At 44.2% G+C, this 26,457-nt stretch overlaps 1 protein-coding gene across 1 annotated transcript in view; it reads right to left on the bottom strand.

Annotated features, from left to right (window-relative positions):
* The window catches only part of LOC311491980 (F-BAR and double SH3 domains protein 1-like), a gene marked incomplete at its 5' end in the record, with an annotated part of 107,086 nt that overhangs the window by 7,252 nt on the left and 73,377 nt on the right, over positions 1-26,457 (bottom strand). The window contains 2 exons of the mRNA XM_084550075.1: positions 22,391-22,547; positions 24,288-24,371. Coding sequence (XP_084406201.1) covers positions 22,391-22,547; positions 24,288-24,371 — 241 coding nt within the window. The remainder of the gene's footprint in view (positions 1-22,390; positions 22,548-24,287; positions 24,372-26,457) is intronic.

Raw genomic sequence — 26,457 nt, 5'->3', positions numbered from 1 at the left:
TCATTTCCATCCATTTTTTAACATCTGGGGCGACTGTACTCTTCCATACTCTAAGAATTATTCGGGCAGCTGTAACCATCCCAACTTTTAAAACCCCCCGTTCATATTTACATATATTTGGCATCTCCATTTGATCCCCTAACAAACACAGTCTTGGTGATACAGGTATCGCCACACCGAGCCATTTACTCACATGTTCCACTACTTTCTCCCAAAACGGGTACACTAGTTTACATCCCCACAGTACATGTAAAAATGTCCCTATTTCACACTGACACTTCCAACATAGATTATTTTCTATCAAGCCCATTCTATGAAGTTTTGAAGGAGTGAAATAAAATCTATGAATTATCTTATATTGAATAAATTTCCCCTTCGCCTCTCTCATGTGTTTCCCTGTATTTGACAAAATATTTAACCAGTCCTCCTCACTCCAATCGCACCTGAGGTCTTTCTGCCAAATGATCCTCAGATTTTTACACAAATCTTCTCGTAAACCATTAAATGTCTTGTAAAACCTGGCTGCTCTGTGTGTTATGCTGGGTAATTCCCAAACTTCCATCAATGTATTCTTGTTGTGACTAAATTTACCCTTTGTGATACAGTCTCTTATTTGTAAATATTTCCAAAAATTACCTTTGTATTCCAGATTATATTTTTGTATAATATCAGCAAACGACATGAACACTCCCTCCACACACAGGTCACTTATTTTCCGTATCCCTCTTACAAGCCATTGATTCCAATAGACAGATTTCTTCCCAATACGTATGGCTGGGTTATGCCATAGAGAGGCGTAAGGTTGTCTTAAGTGCGATATACCATACATCTTATGAATTTCTCTCCAGACTGCTTTAGAATAAGACAACACTGGGTTTGAAAAATAATTGTGTCCTAAAGTTGTTGAACCATGTGAGAGGACATCCAAAGGTTCGAATGGGCTGGTTAGTTCCCGTTCAATTTTGACCCAACTTAGTTCCTGATCTATCCCCTTCCAATGTTTAACCAGTCTAGACATTTCAAATGATAGATTATATAATCTTACATTAGGTAGGCCCATACCTCCCATTTCCCTCGGTGACCACATCTTCTTTATATTAATCCTTGGTCTCTTTTTATCCCATAAAAAGTCTTTGATAATTTTATCATACTGTTTAAACAGCTGTGGTGCTATATTAACTGGCAACATCATGGAAACATAATTGAATTGTGGTGCAACCACCATTTTAATTACATTAATTTTTCCCCACAGTGTGAGCTTCAATTTTCCCCATTTATCCAGGTTCATTTTCATTTTCTGGAGGAGTGGTTCCATATTTGAGACCATTATTTCATCCAGATTCGGATTTAGTCGAATACCTAGATATTTCATACCTGAAGGTATAAACTTAAAGCCATATGAAGTGATAACTCCAGAGTGACATGTATGCGATATCGGCATACATTCCGATTTATGCCAGTTTATTTTATAACCTGATAATCTAGAATATGACTCAATACATTCAAGTAACACTGGCAGGGAGTCCCCAGGGTCCGCTAACACTGCTAAGATATCATCGGCATACATAAATAGCTTGTGCTCTCTACCCCCCGCCTGCACACCTTTAATACTCACATCAGCTCTGATTGCTACAGCTAATGGTTCAAGAACAATAGTAAAGAGCAATGGGGAGAGAGCACATCCCTGTCTTGTTCCTCTGGAAAGACAAAAAAAATCAGATATCAGCCCATTTGTTAGAATAGCTGCTCTTGGGCTAGAGTAAAGTATCTTCACCCAGTTACAAAAGCCAGGACCCAACCCAAATTTTGAGAGAACCGACATGAGGAACCCCCACTCCACCCGGTCAAAAGCCTTCTCAGCATCAAGTGAAAAAGCTGCCACTGGTACCGGGTTAGAGCAGTTCATATGCACCAGATGTATGAGCCTTCGCATGTTATCAACTGAGGACCTTTTTTTAATAAAACCTACTTGATCTCCATGTATAATGTCCGGCAGTATCTTCTCTAAACGTGACGCCAGGGTCTTTGTCAAAATCTTACAATCCACTCCAAGAAGGCTCACAGATCTGAAATTAGACGGATCTGAGGTATCTCTGTCCTTTTTAGGAATAAGAGAGATTAAAGCATCATTAAACGTACCAGGTAGTGAGCCCCTCTCGAATGCCTCCATGTACACCTTATGCAATATGGGGGCCAAAATATCAATATATTTCTTGTAATATTCAACCGGAAAGCCATCCAAATCAGGTGACTTCCCGGTTTTCATGGATGAGATAGTAGCCCTAATCTCTTCCTCTGTTAATGGGGCATCCAACATGTCTTTTTGCTCATTAGATACAGTAGGCAGATGAAGACCTGAGAAAAATGTCTCTATGTCTTCTGGATTAGGTGCACAGGAGGATGTATAAAGGTTTTTATAAAAGAATTTAAAAACCTGATTAATTTCTTTTGATGAGGTAACTACCCCATTATCCTTCTTTATCATTGGAATGTTATTGGAATTATCTTGTTGTCTCAATTGTCTCGCTAATAGTCTGCCATTCTTTTCACCCCCTTCATAGAAATTAGTTTTTAGCCTAAATAAAGCATACTCAGCCTTTTTATTATATATATCATGTAGCTGATATTTCATATTACAAATTGTTTTGTATAGATTATCTGAATAGTGACTTGCCAATTCTTTCTCTAATTTACGGATCTCTTTATTTAATGTGTTTTCTTTCTCCGCATTCTCCTTCTTCATTTTTGAGGCGTGAGCAATAATTTTCCCTCTTATATAAGCCTTAGATGCCTCCCATACAGAGGAAATTGTTTCTGTAGAGCCAATATTAATTTCAAAAAAAGATTTAAGATCCTCCGATAACGTATTGCTAAATGACACATCCTGTAGCCACACAGTGTTAAGCCTCCAACGTCCTCTTTTCACATTATCACTATTCAGGTCCACATGTAACTCTACCGTGGCGTGATCACTGAGGGCAATAGCACCCATCTCACAGTCCACTACCGAGTCTATTAATGAGGTAGATATCAGAAAAAAATCAATCCTTGAATGAGATCTGTGACAGTGGGAATAAAAGGTGTATTCCCTCTCACGTGGGTTCACCATTCTCCATATGTCCACCAAACTCAAGTCCTCTGCCAGCATATGAATTGCGGCTCTGTCCCTGGGCGAAGATTTACCACTGGGCTTACTCTTATCAATCATTCCATCCATTACCTGGTTGAAATCTCCTGCCAGTATAACCTGGCCCTGCATATTTCCTATCACTCTATTAACTTCATGAAAGAAATCTGGTTCCTCCTTGTTTGGAGCATATATATTACACAGCACTGTCCTGATTCCATTGATCAAGGCTTCGATACAAATAAGTCTACCATCCCTATCATTGTGTTGTTTTAGCATGACAAAACTTAGATTTTTATTAATGAGTATCATCACCCCATTCTTTTTACTGGAGTATGAGCTATGAAAAACCTTCCCTACCCAGCCTCTTTTAAATTTCCCTGCCTCTTCATCCCCCAGTATATGAGACTCCTGAATAAACGCTATATCTACATTTTTAGATTTCAAATATGTCAGAACCTTCCTCCTTTTAGTGGGGTTCCCACATCCATTTATGTTCCATGATATTATATTAATGTACCTGTTAGCCATCGTTTCTAGACCTGTAAATACTTTTTGATCTAAATTCTCTCACCATGGTTTCAATAATAACTAAACATATATTCAAGAGGTTGTTCAAAACGTTAGGCCTTCTCAGATCTACTGTCTTAGTGCCAAGATAAAACATGAAAAACACAAACATGACCCCGGTTAAAGCAACCCAGAACTCGGTGCTTCTATCCAACTCCCACCCCGCCCCCCGATTAACCTGAACTAAATTAACCGTGTCCGTGAGGCGCATCCTGTCGGCTCGTGACAGCACAGCTCTTCCTGCCTCCCATAGACCATCATCAAAGTTACCTTATTCCCACAGATTCACACACTTCGTCTGGTTTCCATAAAGTTCCCTGGTCCTCTATTGAGCATCTTGCACAAACTTCTCTGCGTCCTTGCTGTCTCGAAAAGTTTTTTTCTGTCCGTTCCATGTGAAGATGAGCGTCGCAGGGTAGACCAGCCTGTGTCTCACATTTAGCTCATGCAGACGTCTCTTCACTGTAGTAAATGCTTTCCTTTTCTCCGCCAGTTCTCTGGTCACATCCTCATAAAAGGACAGTTTACAGTCCTCCCAGTCAATCCCACGTCTCTCCTTGGCCACCTGCAGCACCTTGTCTCGGGCCGATGAACGTAGGAAGCGCATCAGTATGGTCCTGGGCGGTTGATTCGGGCCCGGTATGGGTGCCAAAGAGCGGTGGGCACGTTCAATTTCAAACTCGCTGCCGGATAATCCGAGCCCCTGAGACATGATCTTTTCCACATACTGAATAACTTTGCCTGTCTCCTCCTTGCCCTCTTTCAGTCCCACCATTCTTACATTATTTCTCCTGCTGCGGTTTTCCAAATCTTCCACGCGCATCCACAGTGTTTCCAGTCGCTTGTCACACTTCTCCATGCTTTCCTCCATTCGTGTATTTACGTCTTCCACGTCCGATATCCGTTGTTCTGCCTCTCCCAGCCTCACTTGTATGCTCTCCACCGCATCTTTAAGCTCTTTCGTTGTCTCCTTAATTGAGACAACATCCGTCGCCACCACCTGAAGAGTGGCACTCATTTTCCGTATTTCCTCAAACATAGTTTTCTCGTCAAACACTCCTCCGGGTTTAGGGTCGCTGTCCCATGCCGTTGTCGGCGAGGTGAGTTCAGGTGTCGGGCTGGTCTTTGAGGCTAGCTTACTTCTCGTCGCTGCCCCTTTGAAAAAGTTAGCTTTGCTGTTGCTTGACATTTCACCGGGAAACTACAAATTTCTGGTCGAAAACTGGTGTTAGTTCTTATCTTTAACACAGGACCTCAATTTTCAGACTAATAACGAAGTGTATGTCTCCAAATTTACATAATTAGCTGATGGTCATGAGGAGCTCTCCTACTGTGCTGCCATCTTCCCTGCGGTCCCACGTGACTCCACCGAAAGTGGTGGTTATTAACAACTGGGGAATAAATTGACATTGTTGTTAGGTTGATATTCCTCTGTTCAAAACAACATCTTCTGAATGTTATAGTAGGCCCAATAATAATAGATAAAGTTGGGCAAGACCAGACCAGCCAACTCCTTAGGTCTTTCAAGTGATTGCCTTTTGATCCTATGTGGTTTACCATTCCAAATGAAGGCACCAATGCATTGGTCCAGAGTTTCAAAAAACTTTTTTCTAATTAGGATGGGAATGTTTTGAAAAAGATAAAGAAATTTCAGTAACACAGTCATTTTAATAAGGCTGATTTGACCAGTGGTAAGCCTTACCATCTCATCATATCACTCTTGCATTTCTCAAAAAGTACCCCAAAGTTCTTGGTAAAAAGCAGAGAAAATGTGGAAGTGATTTCCACTCCAAGGTATGTAAATCCTTTCTTGACCACTTTAAATGGAAAGTGAGATGGGGAAATTTGACAAGCAGCTTGAATAAGAGGAAACATTTCACTCTTATAAAGATTCATTTTGTACCCAGATATTTTACCAAACTGACGAAGGGTGTGGACAATTGAAGGACCTGAATTGACAGGGTTAGATGTGTATGTTAATAAGTCATCAGCATAGAGAGATAACTTATGAGTTAACCCGCCTCGCACTATCCCTGAGAAATCATTAGATTGCCGAAGGGCAATAGGCAATGGCCAATGGCTCAACTGCGATAGCAAAAAGGAGGGGAGAGAGTGGACAGCCCTGGCGTGTTCCCTTACCCAATGAAAAATATTTTGACTGATGACCATTAGTAATTACGGCGGCCAGGGGATGAGCATATAAAAGTTTTATCCAAGATATAAAGCCTTCTTCAAATCCAAAACGTTTTAGCGCTGAGAACAAGTAATTCCACTCAACTCGATCAAATGCTTTTTCGGCATCCAGTGAGATCACCATTTCAGGGAAAGACATTGAAGAGGAATACACAACATTAAGAAGTCTTCTTAAGTTGGAGCTAGAATGTCTATTTAAAATAAAGCCTGTCTGATCATTAGATATTATTTGTGGCAGTAATGTTTCTAGTCTGGCAGATTATATCTTGGAGAGAATTTTATAGTCTACATTTAACAACAAGATAGGATGGTATGAGGTGCATTGTAGCAGGTCTTTGCCATTTTTAGGAATAAGTGTGATTGCTGCTTGTCGTAAAGTGGGAGGGAGTTGTCCAAAAGAAGCTGTGACTTCACTGGAACAAACACAGCTCTCTTTCTGGAGATATCAGCACTGAAATCTGGGAAGAAGTGAATCTCAGATCCGTGAAAAGAAATGGAGCTGGCCTCTCTGGCTAACTTCAGGATTCGCTCCTTGACCTGGAAGTGGTGAATTTGCAAGATGAGGGAACGTGGTCTGGTGTTATTTGAATTCTTCCTAACCACAGCGACTTGATGAGCCCTGTCTGCAATGGATGAGGTAGGAAAAGCTCCTGCTCCAAACGTCTCTCTCAGCAGTCCATCAATGAAGACAATGGGATGTTGTCCCGCGATTTTGTCAGGTAGTCCGATTATGCAAATATTGTTCCGTCTGGATCGTTCTCCAGGTCCTCCACTTTCACTTTCAACTCCGTGTTAGTCTTGGTTAAAGCAGCACAAGAGGATTCAAGTTGTTCAAGTCTTTCATGTGTGTCAGTTTCCAGCTGTTGAATGGATTTGTGATGTTGGTCTATAATGGCTCGGTTAGCAGACAGTTGCGTAGTTCCCATGTAGCTGCTGTTGTGGAGGGGGCTTTAATTAGTGAGGAACATCGTAAGCGTACATGCTGTGTCGTTAATTTACGTATTAGACAACGCAGCATTGTTTACTCGTAAGTTGTATTTTTGTGCTCTCTGATCTATTGAGAGCGGCCTTGGATGAAATCAGCTCAGAGACGTGGAAAAAGCCAATTCAGCTTCGGAGAGCTGAGGCCACCCAGGAGAAGCAGAGGGAGAAGCGCCGGAGTAGGAAGGCCTTTTTCAACAACCCTTTCCAATTCACGGCAGACCTCCTAGGAAAGCCCAAGGGCGGGACCCTGACATGTGCAAAGGAGGAAATAGAAGCCAGTGTGGCAGCTGCACACGGAGACCCATCCAGGGGTATTCCTCTGGGTGAATGTCCCTTCCAACTGCCAATGCTCACGCCACACACCCCTTTCAACATGGCAGACTTTACTGGGGATGAGGTGAGGGCAGTGGTGACTAAAGCACAGGCAGGATCTGCCCCAGGACCATCAGGCACCACCTATAAAATCTACAAATGCTGCCCACAGCTGCTGAAGAGGCTCTCAAAGCTCCTACGAACACTGTGGAAGAAGAAGCTGGAACCCGGACTCTGGACACTCGCTGAGGGCTGCTTTGTGCCAAAAGAGATAAATTCTACGAGACTCGACCAGTTCCGGGTAATTTCCCTGCTGGGCGTAGAGGGAAAAATATTCTGGTCTATCATCGGCAAAAGGCTAACAGCATACCTGCTCACCAAAGAGTTCATTGATCCCAGTGTCCAAAAAGGAGGCATTGGATCACTACCGACTTCCAGCAGAGGTAGTCGAGCTTGTGATGTCGCATATGGATGTGCTGCGGATGAGGTTCACTGTGGGAGGCGCCACCACCAAATGGCAAAGGCTCGAGAAGGGCATTATGGCAGGATGTATGATTTCTGTGGCTCTGTTCATAGCGGCTATGAATCTGTTGCTGAAGGCAGGAGGAACGCAGTGCAGAGGCCCGAAAGCAGACGACGGCACGAGACACCATGCCTGTCGAGCTTTCATCGACGACGTGACGGTGATGACTCTATCAGTCCAGGGGACACAGTGGATCTTGAGCGCACTGGAAAAGATGGCGCCATAGTCACGTCTGCAGTTCAAACCGGAAAAGTCAATGAGCCTCAGTATCTTGAAGGGGATGCTAACAGGAAACATTTTCAGGGCTCTGAAATCCCAACAATCCAAGATCAAGGGATCCGATGCCTTGGAAAGCATTATGACAGCTCCCTAAAGGACAAAGGCAATCTCACCAACAACAAAGCTCAGCTGAACACCTGGCTCAAGGCAATCGAGCACAGCCAACTACTCGGGAGGTTTAAAGTCTGGTGCTTTCAGTATGGCATCATACCTCGGCTGCAATGACCCTTCCTACTTTACGACTTTCCCATGTCCCAGGTGGAAGGAATGGAAAGAGTGTGCAGTAAGTTCTTGCGTAAATGGCTGGGAGTCCCCCCATCCTTTAGCGCAATCAACCTGTATAGCAAGACCTCCAAGCTTCCCTTGCCAGTCTCATCAGTGGTTGAGGAGTTTAAAGCCACCAAGGCAAGGGCAGTTGGTACACTCCTTTTGTCCGAAGATGGGAAAGTAAGACACACAAGCAAGGCCATCAAATGCGGCAGAAAGTGGAAGCCCCAGCAAGCTGTGATGGAGGCAGAATCCCACTGGAAACACCAGGAAATCGTGGGCATGGTATGCCAGGGATGCCTGGGCCTTGGACACTACAGCAAGAAAAGGTGGGGCAGAGCTGATGCCAGAACCACAAGAGGCCTCGTGGTACAAAGAGTCTGTGAGGTAGCAGAGGAGGACTGCCAGGTGAAAGCGATTGCACTCGCCTCTCAGGGTCAATGGACACAGTCGGACCAGGCACAGGAGCGACCACTGTCTTGGAAGGAACTGTGGCAAACCGACCAAGGGAAGCTGAGCTTTCTCCTGCGCTCTGTGACCGACCTGTTGCCAACCCCAAGCAACCTGAAGATCTGTGGCAGAGAGGAAGACCCATCCAATTCTGTGCTATTACTGTATAGCATGTTAACTGCTGTGTGTCCCTCCCAACAACAAACAGGCCCAACCGCCCGAAGCCATAACCTTTGTGCGGGAAGGGGATAAAGCTTGCAAAACCAGCACGGCGGCCAAGAGCCCATCTTGCACTTTGCTACGCGCCCCCGACTGGGAGCTGAGTGTGGACCTGAAGAGAAAGTCTATCTTTCCACAGGACGTTGCAGTGACCCTGCTCCGACCAGACATGATCCTGCTATCCAGGAGCATAAAAACAATAATAGTTGCTGAGTTCACTGTGCCCTGGGAAGAGAGGCTAGACACATCCCACCTACTGAAAAAAGCCAAATAACAAGACCCGATCGACAAAGCGGTCTTAAAAGGGTGGCACGCAACCATCTTCCCCATTGAAGTTGGCTGCCGTCGGTTCAAAGCAAAATCAGTGCGCTACTTCCTCCAGAGGGTTGGGCTGAAGCCCCAACAGCTGAAGAAAACCACCAGGGACATAGCCGCAGCGGCCGAGTCCAGCTCAAGATGGCTGAAGAGAGCCCACAGTTGGAACCCTTCTGCAGGTGAAGCATAGTCAGTCTTTGCCGCCCCACTCAGGCAAGGTGTACAGGCTAAGGGGCGAAACACCTGTGAACCTGAGATCCCTGCTGATGATGCAGAAGGCAGGGTTCCCACGGATCCTTAAAAAGTCTTAAAAAGCATTGAATTCATTAATCTAAAAATAAGGCCTTAATTGGCATTAAAATGTCTTAAATCAATCTTTCAAAAGACTTAAAAATGTTAACACGTGGTAAGTAGGATTTTATGATTTGTAATTAGTCTCAAATCTAAAAATAATAGGTAACATTTTTTTTTTAAATAATTTGCCGAATAGCTGTAATGTCACGCAATCACTAGAGCGGAACCAAGACAACAGTAACAGTGTGGCCATGACTCTCAGAGCAGATGCATGGGAAAGTGTAAATTTAATGGTAATTGGATGGCTGAAACCGGTACCAGGCAATTTATACGAGGCACAGTGTATTTTGTGCAAGAAATGCTTCAAACGCGGTACGATGGGAATCAAGGCAGTGGAGTCCCACATGCACAGCGCGAAACACAAAGCCTCAAAATCAAGCTGTCAACAAACGCCAGCTATTTCCCAGTTCTGTTCTACTCTCGTCTCTACCGTGCCTCCACCCCCATCTCCGATATCAACAACCGGGACAGCAGCACCAAATCTCCAGACAATGTTCGGGTGCACGCCTATGGTGAAAGCAGAGGTACTGTGGTGTCTGAACACCGTGACAAAATACTAATCATACAAATCAAATGAGGGAATTTGAGACTTATTATTGTTCCCAGACTCTCGCCCACTCGTTTGCATGCGGTTCCGACAAGACGGCCTACATCAGCAAGTTCAGAATAGCTCCATACATTTCAGAGCAGCTTGCTGCGGATGCTAACAAGGACGCGTTTGTTTGAATGTTTGATGAGCGCCTCAACCAGACCACGAAACCAAAACAACTGGATCTGCATGTCCACTATTGGTGCGAAGATCACGTCCAGTCCAGATATGCGGGATCACAGTTCATGGGACATTGAACAGCCCAGGATTTACTACACCATTTCAAAGTAAGTAAATAAGCAGCACACATAGTAAGTAAGTAAGTAAGTAAATTTAATTTATAAAGCACATTTAAATACAGCATGGACTGACCAAAGTGCTGTACAGTGGATAACAAGGATTAAAACAAATAATACAGAAAAACACATTGGACCATTAGTCATAAAAACATAATTAAAAGGAACCACATAGGATAAGCAGGAGTACAGGATTAGGGAACAAGGAAGGTCAGGGAGTAAAAGTGAGTTTTTGGCCTGGATTTGAAGGCAGAAATGGAGGGGGCAGATCTAATATCCAGAGGGAGCTGGTTCCACAGACGTGGAGCAGCAACTTCAAAAGCTCTATCACCCCTTTGTTTGAGCCGAGAACGCGGCGCATGGAGAAGCCCTTTACCTGAGGATCTCAGGGACCTTTGCACTGAGTAGGGCTGTACAAGGTCGGTGATGTAGGTTGGGGCCTGCCCATTTAGTGCCTCAAAAACAAATAATAGAACTTTGAACTGAATCCTAAAAACAACTGGGAGCCAGTGCAAGGAAGCCAAAATGGGGGTGATGTGTTCACGCCTCCTGGTGCCAGTTAGAAGACGCGCAGCTGCATTTTGGACCAGCTGCAAACGTCTAATTGAGGATTGGGGGAGACCAAGGTAGAGGGAGTTGCAATAATCCAGCCGTGATGTAATAAAGGCATGGATCACTTTCTCAAGGTCATTGTGAGATAGGAAAGATTTGAGGCGGGAGATTGTTCTGAGCTGATAAAAACTATTTTTGACAACAGAGCTAATCTGTTTGTCAAAGCAGTGGTCGGAGTCGAGGATAGATAGATAGATAGATAGATACTTTATTAATCCCGAGGGAAATTCAAGCATCCAGTAGCAGTAACATACATTGAACATAAAATACAAAAGCTATATAAAAAATAGAAAGTGACTAGAAATAAAATGTTTATACAACTATAAACTATGTTAAAAATATAAAGTGACCTGTTAGAAATATAAATATGTTGGGATCTGAACCTGGTGGTGAGCTATGGAAGCTCACCATGCATAACAAAGTTAACCACGTCTTGGAAACAAAGGGAAGCACCAGAACTGGCTCCCACAATCCTCCAGGTGTGAAAACTGACCAAGCAGTTCACTGGCTGACAGTGGCATGTGACCTCTGAGGTCATCAGGTCATATAAAATGCACCGTTTGGCCTTTGTTCTCTCTCTTATTCTCTTATCCTCTTACCCTCTACAACTCCACACCTCCACGTGGAGACCCCCAGCTGCTCGGCTGCAGCTGGGTGCCAGGCCTGTTCTCCTTACAGCAGCGAAGCGAGATCCTGCTGAGGAATCTACACCAGCTCTTTTAGCCAAGGTTTGCAGTAGAGCTGGGACGATTAGTCGACGTAGTCGACGTAATCGACGTCATAAATTCGTCGACATGAATAATTTGCGTCGACGCGTCGCCCCCCCCCCCACCCCCACCCTTTTTTTTATTGGTTGAAGTCCCCGTTCCAAACAACAACCTTGTAGATGAACTCTCACTCCAGTCCAGTGGTGGCTGTAAATATGCACCAGAACGCTGGTCGCCAATCGCTGTAGACGCCTTAGTTTAAAACAAAAGAAGTAGAAGAACATAATGGCGGCGGCAAGCTTTAGTGTAAGCGAGGAGCAAGTTAGAGCTGTCCCAAACGATTATTTTTCAAACGATCGTTTGGGCCCGCCACAGTCTCATTTGACCATAAAAAAAAATCATTACAAAAATTTAATAAATAATAATAATAATAATAATAATAATAATAATAATAATAAACAGTATTTCACCATCTCTAATCACAGTCAGTCAGCCCATCCCGGTGTAGGTCTACTCGGTCTCTCCAGCCCGCGAGTGAGTGCACTCGCACTCACACACACACACACACACACACACACACACACATACACAGGCATAGGTCGCGCTGCATTGTCTGAGCTTTCCTGGCTGCACCTGGCGCTATCATACATCTGAGGACAGCAGGACGGCATTTGAAGAGAATTTGAGAATTTTTTGAGAAGAGAAACGACGAGATGATCTGTGACGGGGTGCTCATTACGTCGATCGCGATCGACCGTTAGATCGCGAAGGTAGTGCGGGTAGATCGCGTCTGTTGCAACTCCAAAACAAACAACGACAAACGTTCATCTTTATTTATTTTTACTTTATATTTGCAACATGCCCACAGTTCAGCGGCACACATCCACAGCCACGCACAACTTCAACAACTCAAGACTAATCTTATAATTAGTCGTTAGATTAGTCGACTAATCGAAAAAATAATCGCTAGATTAATCGTTTGAAAAATAATCGTTTGGGACAGCTCTAGTTTGCAGGCTAAACTCCCAAACAACAGGAGCCACACGGCTAGTTAGCACCGAGCTGCTAACAAGCCACTTCAAAGGACTCAAGGAGCGGCTGGTTTCCCTCCAACGTCTGCCATCAGGAACACACAGCAAGGACTACAACTTTTCCCAGTTGGCCTTCCATCAGGAACTGCCAGCTAAAGGAGCAACACACCAGAAATTGACTTTTCCACCAAATCTGGTAGTATGACCTGGGCCTAGTTAAGCTAAACAAAGCATAGAACTTAAACTTTGATTTGATGTGATATTTGTTTTTATTGAGTTGTTTAGTATAGTGATTTGATGTTAGTTGAGATTATGCAACACATAGACTCAGGGTCTCTTGCATGCTAAACTAACCACCCTTTCTCTAACCTGGCACCTCATAAAACCCTTATCACATTCCACATATCTACTGGCCAGCACATGGTCTGAGTGTCCCCACTCAGCAGCCATTGTTTCCTTTGTGTTCAAGACCTCAAGGCCCCAGCGGCCATCTTGATACGCCCACAACCGGCGGCCATCTTGGCACGCCCACAACCGGCGGCCATCTTGGCACACCCACAACCAGCGGCCATTTTGGCACGCGCGCACACACACACACACACATGCACACACACACACACACACACCTGTATTGAGTACACTGTAGTTAGATTGTATGTTTACTTTCATTCTTGTTAATAAATGTCTCTTAAACATACCTGTCTGTTTAATATTGCACAAGAGTGAATATTGCCAACCTCTACACTGCCAAGAACTCCAAATTCCTTCAACTTTAACTAGTTGTTAACGTGGTAATTTTGGTTATAGTTATTAAGTTAATTATTATTCCGAAATCCAAATTGACAATTTAGTATAATTTATGAGACTGTTTTGATTAATTGGCTATCTTTTCCCTTCCTAGAAGGGTGGTGCCCCGAGGTGATCTAGTAATTCAGATCCAATTATTTAATAATAAATAATTATTTTTGATAATTATTAATTATTCATGATAGCCAAACCCCAATACTGAGTGCCTTAGTACCCAGGCCCAACAAATATAAAGTGACCTGTTAGAAATATAAAGTGACCAGTAGAAGTACAAGGTTTTGTTTTGTTTGTTTTTTTAGCTACAAATGGGAAAAAATGAATGAAAATCACAGTCACCAGATGTAGCAGAGGTAGACAGACATGGTAATGACAGAGTGTCCAGTAAGTAGGTGCAAAAAGGTATGTCCATTGTCTATTGTGTCTCCTGCCATCACTGAGAGCTGTTGTACAGCCTGATGGCCACGGGGACGAAAGAGTTTTTTTTGTTTTTTTTTTGTCTGTTGGTGGAGCAGGATTGAGACAGCAGCCTGCCACTGAACACACTCCTCTGCCTGATGAAGGTGTTGTGCAGAGGGTGGTGGGCGTTGTCCAGTATGGACAGCAGTTTGTCCAGGGTCCTTCTCTCTGCCACTGTCACCAGAGAGTCCAGCTCTGTGCCCACCACTGAGCCAGCCCTCCTCACCAGTCTGTCCAGTCAAGCAGCGTCCCTCTTCTTGCTGCTTCCTCCCCAGCAAACCACAGCATAGAAGAGGACGCTGGCCACCACAGACTGGTAAAACATCTGCAGCAGTTTTTTGCAGACATTGAAGGACCCCAGCCTTCTCAGGAAGTACAGACGGCTCTGTCCTTTCCTGTGGAGGGTGTCCATGTTTGTAGTCCAGTCCAGCCTGTCGTCCGATGATGACACCCAGGTTTCTGGCATAGGGTTTAACAGATGGGGTGAGGTGATCTAAGTTTTGCACTACAGTGCATCTTGCTTTGGGGGGGCCAAAAATTATAACTTCCGTCTTGTCACTATTTAGCTGGAGGAAGTTGTTAGCCATCCAAATTTTGATATCTTCCAGACAGACCAGGAGAGATTGTATGGAGTCCCTGGATTTCAGAGGGAGGTACAGCTGTGAGTCGTCTGCATAGATCATTAAAGGTGCAGTAGGCAGGATTGCGAAGATCCAGGACTTAGCCAAAAAATTTGAACATCGACAACTTCTCAGTCCCTCCCCACTTTCCGCTAAAGCCCAAAAAGGTCTCGCAAGCCCCTCCCCCCACAATGGAGAGCTGTGCACGATAGAGCGCGTGCATATTGGCCCTGGAATACTGTGCACGAGCAGAGAACCGAGAGAGAGCGAGTAAACAAACTAGCATGGAACACACCGACGTAACAGCAACAAAATAGTTTTTATAATACCCTTCGTTATTGCTAAATAATTTTAGGTCAAAATATTTAGCAATAGTCAACTTTAGGACAAAACCAAGGTTAGGATGTTTCTGAAAGTAGCCTACATTGGTGATGTTTGCTATCAGTAACAGTTAGAAGCATTCATTGTGGTGTTTTATTCCACAGTTTAGATTTATCAATTTGCTATGTGGTAGATATATGACCGCTACCTGTTGATGTGGTTAGACGTTTGAGAGTGAAGCTGAGGCACAGGCCTCAGACGAGGATTACGTACTGGCTCCTTCTACACGCCCACGGACAAGTGGTGCGAGGTGGTGGAGGGAGGGGAGGGCGCTATGAAATGCGTGTCCATGAGCAGTGATTGACACTCTGTTAGATACACCCCTGGATGTGATTGGTGCATCTGGATGTGGAGCGGTGGATGTCTTGCAAATCGCGTTACAGGCTCTAGGAGGGGCCAGAGGAGCCGATTTTTTTTTTAAATGACCTGCTTTATGCAATTATACTTGAACATAGGGTCAGTTTCAGCAAATATGACAGAAAGTTAGTTTTATAAAAGTTGCCTACTGCACCTTTAAGGAAGCAGAAAATTAGAAACATCATTCTGCCCACCTCATTTATGTAAATGGGGCCACCAAACCTTTCAATATAATGCAAATTATAACATCAGTAATTAAGTGAATATCTTTCTGACAGTGTAAGTCAAAACTGAATATTATTATATTTGTAAAGGTAAAAGTTATGGCAGAGCTGTTGTATTGGATCACATTATATTGTACAAGTGTTCTGAATGAAATGGCTGGTGACTTTATATTGTACGGTCTTCAGCTTTGACTTGTTAACGTGTCAGTTTATATTATTATTGATTCAATTTCTGTGTCAGCCTTCCATCCATTACAGAGATAATATGCTGTATGACAGTTTGCTAAATCTTTACTAGATTAATCCAGCATGCTTCATCATTGTTTATTCTCAGCAAGGTGCCAAGGACCTGGATAGGCGTAAGCAGTTGTCCCTCTCCATGGACGGACCAAACGTTAATTGGAAGTTCCTGGAGCTACTGCAGCAAGAACAGGAACTTAGGAAGAAGAAAAAAACTCTGTCTGAGGTGGCAAAGGTTCTGCTGGATGATGCTGAGGGAAAGACTGGCACCCTGATGGTGCAGTTCATCACCAAATCAAACACGTCAAGGAAGTGATACAAAGAAAAAAGGGCAGAACTGCAACAGGTGGAGGAGGAAGTGAAGAAAGCCTGCAGCTCCATGCCATAGCTGGAAAGTGTTATGTTTTTCAAAATGAAACTTTTTTCACTGGACCAAAAGGTCATGTTTTAAGTTCAAATAAAACTTTCCATTTGTGTTGATTGTGTCGGTCTTAAATTTAATTTCAAGTGGCATTAAAAAAGTCTTAAAAAGTCTTAAATTTAACTTGCATTAAGCTGTAGGAACCCTGGGAAGGGTTTCCAACAATGTGGATGCTCCAAGAATTACCATCTCGGAAAAGATCTGCATTACCATAGATTAGTTCCTGCAGTTGCAGCTCATGGCAAAGCATCTTCGATGTTTACTTCGAGATTTTGCCATCTTTTCACCTTTCATCTTTTTAGGGAATTCGAGAGAGCCTATACTGCTTTGTGTCGTTCACTGACCCTCCTCTATGCAGTCATGCCCAGCTGGGCCACCTAGGGCCAAGGTGCCTGACACAATTATTGATCTCTCTAAGGTGAGCCTGGTGGTCAGGCCAGACATTAAGGAGTCTCCTATCATGGGTCGCTTTAACCAAATATTTTCCGTCATTGACAGTTTTTTTAAAACTGTGACGGAAAAATCTGAAGGCCATCTGTCATTTTGACAGACTGCAATTCACACCCCTGACCACTTGGTGGTGAGTGACGTTTTTAAATGGCACTTGTCTGTAATCACAGTTTGCATTCCAAAACATCGTGGAACTTTTGTCAGTGCAGGATTTCCTGGAACACTGATTGTTGCGATACGTCAACATCGTCGCCATATTGGAGGAGGCAGCTCTGTCCCGCGAACCAATACGAGTCAATGGAGTGAACTTTATCAAGCGTCTTCTACAAAGTGCTGTAAGTTAATGCCTCTCATTTACACATTCACACACGAACGTATATATTCAGGAAACCGATAGGAACCAGAAACATTAATGTAACATTAACTACTCAGAATGTAATCAGACCCGGTGACAAAGGGCAGCCCTGGCGGAGTCCAATCATCACTGGGAACAGGTCAGACTTACTACCGGCTACACAGACCAAACTCGCACTCCTTTGGTACAGGGACTGAATGGCCCTAAGTAAGAGGCCATCCACCCCATACTCCTGGAGCATCCCCCATGGGATGTCTCTGGGGACACGGACATAAGCCTTCTCCAGATCCACAAAATACATGTGGACTGGTTGAGCAAATTCCCATTTCCCCTCCAGTACCCTAGTAAGGGGAAAGAGCTGGTCCATGGTTCCACGTCCGGGACGAAAACCACATTGTTCCTCCTCGATCTGAGGTTCAACAATCGACCGGACCATCTTTTCCAGCACCCTGGCATAGACCTTGCCGGGGAAGCCCCTATAGTTGGAACACACCCTCTGCTCCCCTTTTTTAAAGAAGGGGACCACCACCCCGGTCTGCCACTCCAGAGGTACTGCCCCCAATGTCCACGTAATGTTGCAGAGGCGAGTCAGCCAGAACAGCCCTACAACATACAGAGCCTTAAAATACCCAGGGCTGCCGCGGAGTTGTTTCACTACCTCGGTGACTTCTTCCCCAGAGATTGGATGATCCAAGCCCAGGCCCTCCGGCTCTGTTTCCTCGACGGAATACGTGTTGGTGGGATTGAGGAGCTCCTCAAAGTATTCCTTCCACCGCCTGACGATATACCCAGTTGACGTCAGCAGCTCCCCACCCCCACTGAAAACAGTGTGATCGAGTTGCCGCCTACCCCCCCGAGGCGTTGGACAGTTTGCCAGAACCTCTTCGGAGCCGATTGATAGTCTTCTTCCATAGCCTCACCGAACTCCTCCCACGCCCGAGTTTTTGCCTCAGCGACTGCCCTCTCCGCGACCCGCCAAGCCATCTGGTACCGGTCAGCTGCTTCAGGAGACCCACAGACCAGCCATGCCCTGTAAACCTCCTTCTTCAGCCTGACGGCTCCCCTCACCTCTGGTGTCCACCAGTGGGTTCTAGGATTACTACCGCGACCAGCACCAGCGAATTTGTGGCCGCAACTTGCAACAGGCTCCTCCACAATGGCGGAGCAGAACATGCAAGAGCACCGATGAACAACCTTATGTTCGAACATGGTGTTAGTTATGGACAAACTGGGACTCGCATAGAAGTCCAATAACTGAACACCGCTCGGGTTCAGATCAGGCAGGCCGTTCCTCCCAATCACCCCCAGGTCACGATGTCATTGCCCACATGAGCGTTGAAGTCTCCCAGCAGGACAATGGAGTCCCCAGTCGGGGCGCCATCCAGCGTCTGTCCTAGGGGCCTCCAAAAAGGGCGGGTACTCTGAACTGCTGTTCGGCACATATGCGCAGACAACAGTCAGGACCCGTTCCCCGACCCGAAGACGCAGGGAAGCAACCCTTTTGTCCACCCGGGAGAGAACACCAACGTACAGGCAGAGGGGCAAGCAAAAAGCCCACCCCGGCCTTCCGCCTCTCACCCAGAGCAACTCCAGCAAAGAAGAGGGTCCAACCCCTCTCAAGGTCTCCAGACCCGATGCTATGTGTCGAGGTGAGGCCGACTATATCTAGTCGGTAGCACTCAACCTCTTCCACAAGCTCCGGCTCCTTCCCCGCCAGAGAGGTGACATTCCATGTCCCAAAAGCCAGCTTCCATAACCGAGGATCAGACCGCCTTGGCCCCCGCCTTGGTCTGCTGCCCGATCCACACTGCACCGGACCCTTTATGCTCCTCCTGCGGGTGGTGGGCCTGCAGGGAATTCGCAATTCAATTCACACCCCAGACCACTTGGTGGCGAGTGAGCATATTAATTGGCTCTTGTCTCTCTTGATTGGTAGTGTAAAAGTCGGTTAAGTTTCGTTTCTCTGCCGGCCGAGTGACTGCTGACTCTTGGTTAAGTAGGGATCCACGAGTAGCGGTTATGAGTCGGTTAAGTTTTGTTTCTCTGCGTACTGTGCGTAAGTGAGTGAGTGGCTGAGTGCCCAAGTTTGCTAGTGGTCAAGTCAGGTAGTACGTTTTGTTTCTCTGCCGAGTGAGATGAAAGATGTTTGAATGGTGCAGTTTTTTGATTATATATCAATCAAACATGGTGGGAATCATCTTTGATGGCTGGTTATATGAGCCGAATCTTTTTTTCCACCGCTACTGAATATTAATTAAAAATGAAATGCTATTGAATATGTCATTATTATCATTTAAAAAAAAAATAGATTATTATGACGGGATTTTTATGACCCTGTCAGTCAACATGACAGACAACAAAAAAGTATAGTGCAACCTCTGGTGTGGACTACTGTTGGTTGAACAGTGAAGGACACTCATCCCTTGCCTCTCCAGTCAGACTGCCTTGCTGCACCAGGGGGGTAGTGCTATATTCAGTGCCATGGACCTCACCTCCGGCTTCTACAACATCGCCATGGCAGAGGAGGATAAAAAGTTGACAGCTTTTACCACACCTATGGGACTACATGAGTTCAACAGGCTCCCACAGAGCCTGTGGAATGGCCCTGCAAGCTTCATGCACCTCATGATGAGCATATTCGGAGACCAGAACTTCTTGACTCTGCTCTGCTACCTGGATGATGTGCTGGTGTATGCACCCAATGAGTCTGAAGCTCTCAAGAGGCTGGAAACTGTTTTCTCCCAATTAAGAGCTCATGGATTAAAACTGACCCCCCAAAAATATCAACTACTCAGAAGGAGTGTCAAGTTCCTGGGGCATGTCATGGATGGGAATGGCCAGTCAACTGACCCTCATAAAGTCAAAGCAATTACTGCCATGACAGAGACTGATCTCATGATGGAAGATGGCGTCACACCATCTCAGAAGAAGATCATATCCTTTCTGGGCATGGTCATGTATTATCAGCAGTTCATCCCAGGAAAAGATACATCTTGACTCATTTGAACAGTTGAAAGTGTCCCTCCTGGAATCTGTTGTCCTTGCACACCCTGACTTCAGCTGGCCATTTATTTTGTCCACAGATGCGTCCCAACCTCATGTACGGCCGTATTCCCAGACTGCCAGTGGATGTTATGTTCCATAATGTGGAGCGGGACAAAGACATCACAGACTATGACACTTGTGTCAAAAGAATGAGGGATGACCTCAAGGAAGCTCTCACTGTGGCACAGGCTAATGCAGTTTCCAGCCAACAGCATCAAGCTGACCTGTACAATCTGAGAACAAAGGGCACAGACATTGAAGAGGGAGACCAGGCTCTCTTGGCAAACAAGGGTGAATGTGGCCGCAGGAAACTGGCTGACAGGTGGGATTCCAATCTCTACACTGTAGTGTCACGCGATCCAAGGTGCCACACCTACTGTATCAGAAGCACTGTCAGTGGACAGGAGAAGGTTGTTCACAGAAACTTGCTTTTGTTAGCCAATTTCCTGGGGTTGGATGTGGAGCAATATTTCAAGTCTTCTTTTGAAAGTGACTCTGAACCAAGTGAAGTGAGAAGTGATGCTGCGGGAGCCCTTCCTGTGGCTGAATCAGAATCTGATTGCACAGAGCGCAGAGCCAGCTGGGTAGCAGAAACAGTCCTTCCAGTGGAGTTTGTGGATGGGAATCTGATTGGTCCTCAGTCCCCTCAAACACTTCCTGAACCAGCTATTGATGAGGCAAACTCAGGGCCCAGTTCGGGAAGCCTTCAAGAGGATTCAGGTGTTGTTTTGTAAGAACGTGATCAGCATTGATATTATTCTCAGTTGTCGCTGAGATTTCTTTGAGTTTGCAACTTACACATTTTAAATTTACAGTTACTTTTGTCTTACAGTATAAGTAACAGTCATCAGTTTATCTGTATGGGATGGTATATGAGGCACTTTCTTACAGTAAACATTAGAAGTTTGGCCAGCTTTCTTATGTCACTTTCCTTTTGGCTTGGAAACAGTCATGTTGCAGATGTATGTACGGCATTATACACCGCCTGGCCAAAAAAAACAGTCGTCACCAAAAAAAGGCTGTTGGACCGCCTTTAACTTTAATTACAGCACTCATTTGCTGTGGCATTGTTTCGTTAAGCTTTTGCAATGTCACCCGATTTATTTCCATCCAGTGTTGCATTAATTTTTCACCAAGATCTTGTATTAATGATGGGAGAGTCTGACCACTGAGCAAAGCCTTCTTCAGCATATCCCAAAGATTCTCAATGGGGTTAAGGTTTGGACTCTGTGGTGGCCATCCATGTGTGAAAATGATGTCTCATGCTATCTCTCTGATGGGTTTGTTTTGATTTTTCAGCCTAATGATGGCTTGATTCACTGATAGTGACAGCTCTTTGGATCTCATATTGAGAGTTGACAGCAACAGATTCCAAATGCAAATAGCACACTTGAAATGAACTCTAGACCTTTTATCTGCTCCTTGTAAATGGGATAATGAGGGAATAACACACACCTGGCCATGAAACAACAGAGCAGTCAATTGTCCCATTACTTTTGGTCCCTTAAAAAGTGGGAGGCACATATACAAACTGTTGCAATTCCTACACCGTTCACCTGATTTGGATGTAAATACCCTCAAATTAAAGCTGAAAGTCTGCAGTTAAAGCACATCTTGTTCGTTACATTTCAAATCCATTGTGGTGGTGTATAGAGCCAAAAAGATTAGAATTGTGTCGATGTCCCAATATTTCTGGACCTAACTGTATGTGCCATGATTGTGTAAACCCTAGACTGTATATAAATATGAACAACGCATCTCCACTTCTTTGGATTGGCCAAACTGATGCTATTTTCCCTGAAATACAGGTGGCGCCATCTTATAAGTTTGGAGTCAAAGTCTGTGCAGTACGGTCCGAGAGTGGAGCCGATGACCCACCTCCACTTTCGCTAGACTCACTTGTGTTTTCGTTTAAATAATACTGCTACTAGTAAAACAAAGCAATCAGAAAAATGGACACTTGAGCATGCATCAGTATTATACTGTATTAACCACCTAAAAGGACAGAAACCATCCAATTTATCTAATGAGTATTTTAGTGTTTTAGTTTGACCCAAGTACCATCCACTAACATGGAGGAGGTGGAGCTTATGACCTGTACTGCAACCAGCCACCAGGAGAAGCTCTACTTGCCTTGGCTTAAGTTTTGCTGTTCCGCTGTCCACCTTTATACAGTCTATGGTGTAAACACTCACAAACTACTGACCTCTGCTCCCTGCGGCCTCTTTATTCCCTGATGATGAGGTGGAGCTGATTGAACTGTCCAGCTGAGTGGCATCCTCTGCTGGCACACATGACACATGACACGTGATCTGCACATAGCGCTCAGGAACATAGCTCGTCTGACCACACATGTTGCACACCTGCACAGAAACATGAAGAGGTATACAGAGAAACAGATGAGATACTGGAAGATGTACACAATGTAGTATTTACTGCTTTATTTACTTAAAGTGTTCTTCCATATTGTTTCCATGGAAGTCATTTCCCTCTACTGGTGGGACACTGGATATTTTATGGGTACTTCACATAAAAAGGCTGCATAGTTTATCTCACTTACATACTTAAAATATTGTCATGTTATGATTTTAAACACCACAGAAGTGTTTAGGTATGATTCTTGTTTGTAGCTTGTGCCACTATATTGTGAAGGCATACCTGTCAAGTGTCCTGTTTTGGCCGGGAAAGTCCTCCCGTATTAGTATTTTCCCGTAAATCTCCCGTATTTTAACCTGCGTTATTAAAAAATAATAAAACCCCGGGCCCGGACGGAGTAAAAAAACCAAAACATTCCCAGTCTGAGCTCTGTCACTAGCCTCGCGATAACTGCCACCCGCAGTAGCCTACTACAGGTACTGTGGGTGGCAGTCGTCGCGAGGTTAGTGTGTCAGATGATGAGTGACAGCGCGAGAAAAAAAAGAAAAAAACAGAGGTGGAGGATGGACGCACTCCTCCTGCCAAAAAACCAAAACCAGAGCCCGCCTACGGAGAACCTCGCCACTCTCTATTAAGTCCCATTGTAACGAACAGTTCAGAAGCCGGAAGTTCACTGAGAGTGGAAGTTCTCCCCTTATTAGACATTCTCTGCCAAAACCCTCATGTAAATCTGATTAATCCAGGTGTGTCTGATTATTGTTGTTGTGACTACTGAGGTCAGGCACACCTGAATTAATCAATTTGTCCAATAATGGTAGACAGGAAACAAAGGAGCTGGCTGACGTTCAAGAAGTAGTGCAGCTGTGCATAAAGCCAACTGTAGTTTATAAGTGGTTGACAAGTGGTGATTTTAGCTTTCTTGTACACCTGTCTTAAAATGTAAGGGATACTGGAGCTTGGTTGGGGTGGTGGGACTGCCCGCGGTGGGCACCGGAAAATGTCCCTGATTTTCAAATCCAAAACTTGACACGTATGTGTGAAGGTTCTCAGTCATCCAGGTCATGGTATATCCAAAAAGGGTTAAAAAAAACAACAACAACAGTTTTTTGAGAAGACATTTCACCACTCATTCGAGTAGCTCATAGTAGTCATCAGGAAACGATTTAGTGGTCCACCTACACCTGAAGGACAAAGGGCACTCTTTTGAAGACAACAATGTCCAAATCTTAGCCAGAGAAGACCGATGGTTTGAAAGAGGAGTAAAGGAAGCCATCTATGTCAGACTGGAAAAACCTTCTCTGAACAGAGGAGGTGGACTGAGATTTAATCTGCCATCTATTTACAATACAGTTTTAACTTCTGTCCCCAAAAAGTTTCAACCCCATTCACACCTTGACACTGGAACCTCTGACAGACAAGAGTCGTTAGAGCACCATTCATAGGGAAGAGGACAGGGACAAAAACAGTCCCCCCTCAACAACAGGTAAGTACCCAACTGTTAATGGAAATAAGCTGCACCGGTTTCTGGTTGTTAACACAACAAGCAAGTTTCAGTAGGAGTTCCTATCTAAACCTCAGACTTCCCACCAGTCCCCTAGAACTGAAGAAGCTACTCGGATGAGTGGTGAAACGTCTTCTCAAAAAACTTAAAGGTTGCACAATGAGAAACACTGTCTTAATTATTAAAGCATAAAAATAAGATCCTTTTACTTAAAAAATATTGTTACCTTCAGCCAGTCCTCCACGTCTCCATCCTCCATCACTTGAAGCTCCTCCCCTTCCACAACTGAAAGCTCATCTGACTGGCTAGCCTACAAGAAGAAATCACTTCATTATTTATTATTATGGCAGGTCAAGTTGAATTTCAGCTACTGCACGAACAATGAGGCTTTGCTTGACTTCCAGCAAAAGGAGAATTAATCAACAGGCAATCAGCGATGCAAATGCAAAAGCATTATACTGCATATTTGCTTACAGATGGGAGGTGGTATGCCAAAGATGGCTGTATGGAAGTCACAAACTATTGTCTATTAACAGATACCTCAAAAATAAAAAATATTTTCCCAGTAACTGTCAAAGGCAGGAACATTTTCTTTGCAAGAGTAGTGAAACATCTTCAAGAAACCCCACAAATCCAGTTGACTTTGCTTCAGCTTTTTTGAGGACAAGAAGGCAATGGAGAGAATGAGGACATCATGATCTGAAAGGAAGGGTGACAAAATCGTATTCAATTTAAAGAACGAGCACTTGAGACTGATTGGATCTGAGAATGCGGACGGATGTCATTGTAGTTCTCTGCTTCCTGCTTCTGTGCTTCTGGCAGTCAAAGGCCAAAGAGATTTAAAAAAAAAATTAAATTTAAATTAAGACATCTGAGTAAAGTCAAGTCCTACCTCCCTCCACATGATTAAGAGGATAATTCACGGTTTTATTACTTCTTATTTAGATTACTGTAACTCTCTGTACATTAGGCTAGACCAGTTATCAATATGCCGCCTTCAAGCTGTACAGAATGCAGTAGCCACTGGCTTCCAATCAATTTTACAATAAATAAAATAAAATTTTATTACTTGTTTTTAAGAGTCTTAATGGTCGTGCACCATCTTAGCTGTCAGAATTACTTTGTTGCCGCAATCCAGCCAGGGCACTGCGATCAACAGACCAGCTGCTACTGGACCTAAATCCCTCCCTTGGCTTTATTATGCAAAAACTGTTTTACTATTGTTTTATGTGATGTTATGTATGTATATTTGTTACTATAGTCACAGGGATTGTTGATTTATTTATATTTCTTCTTCTATATTTCTTCTCACTTTGGTCCAGTTGAGGTTGTTTTTAAATATGCTTTAGAAATAAACTTTGACTTGACTTGAGAGAGCCAGAAGGTAAGAGAATCATAGTAAGAAGGAGAATGGCTTATGAGGGCTGCCAAGAGATCTCCAAATTTTCTGCTGGAGTAGACTTTTAATTCTCTTCCACCTGTTATGGTTTGAGTGTTTGTCATATGTATGTTATGGTTTGAGTTTTTTGTCTTACGTTAATACAATTTGTGGCCGTGGTCAGGTTTTCCTTTTTTTTCTCTCCAGCAGTGCAGGTGGTGGCTCTGGGGCGTGTCTTAGGAGCACACCTGAGTTCCATCTTGTAATCACCACTCCATAAAAGCCTGGTTCACCCTCGACACCAATGTCAGATGATTCCGTTTTCTAGCCATGTCAGTATCCTTGCCAGCCTCCAGTCACCACCGCCTGCAGCGCTCCGCTACCTTAAGTGGTTTTTTGAGTTATTGTTTTTTTTAACTGAGAAGAAGTTGAAATAAACCTTTGTTAAACCTGCTACAAGTGTCTTTGCATTGTGGGTCCTCCCTGTACTCAAGCCATCACACCACCCTCCACAAGGCTTGGTATTTTATGTGGGGATTGTAAAGTGGGATGTCTAAGATGTGATAGAGGACCTTTGTCGTGCATAATGCTGCCAGCATCTTCTTCAGAGATCTCAGAATCATCTTAAGTATCACTGCCACACATGGACATAATTTAGAAAGAGGTCCAGCTAGAGAAAATGTCTTGAGCCAAAGGTCCGGAAGATCAAAATGTCTGTTCAGTGTGATGTACACCAGTAAGTCACAACATTAAAACCACTGATAGGAGAAGTAAGTGACACTGACCATCTTGTGACAATACAATGATCTGCTGGGAAACTTTTGGACCTGGCATTCGTGTGGATATTACTTAGACATGTACCACACACCTAGACCAGACAGGATGCAGCCTCACACAGGCACACACACAAAACCGGTTTAGGAACAAGTAAAAAAACATGAACAGCACAAGGTGTTGACCTGGCCTCCAAATTCACTAGATCTCGAACTGATTAAGTATCTGTGGGATGATCCACAAA

Source organism: Chelon labrosus, assembly GCF_963514085.1.
Source record: "Chelon labrosus genome assembly, chromosome: 8".
Classification (NCBI taxonomy): domain Eukaryota; kingdom Metazoa; phylum Chordata; class Actinopteri; order Mugiliformes; family Mugilidae; genus Chelon; species Chelon labrosus.
The sequence above is the reverse complement of the archived record's forward strand: the minus strand, read 5'-3'. Positions and strand labels throughout refer to the sequence as shown.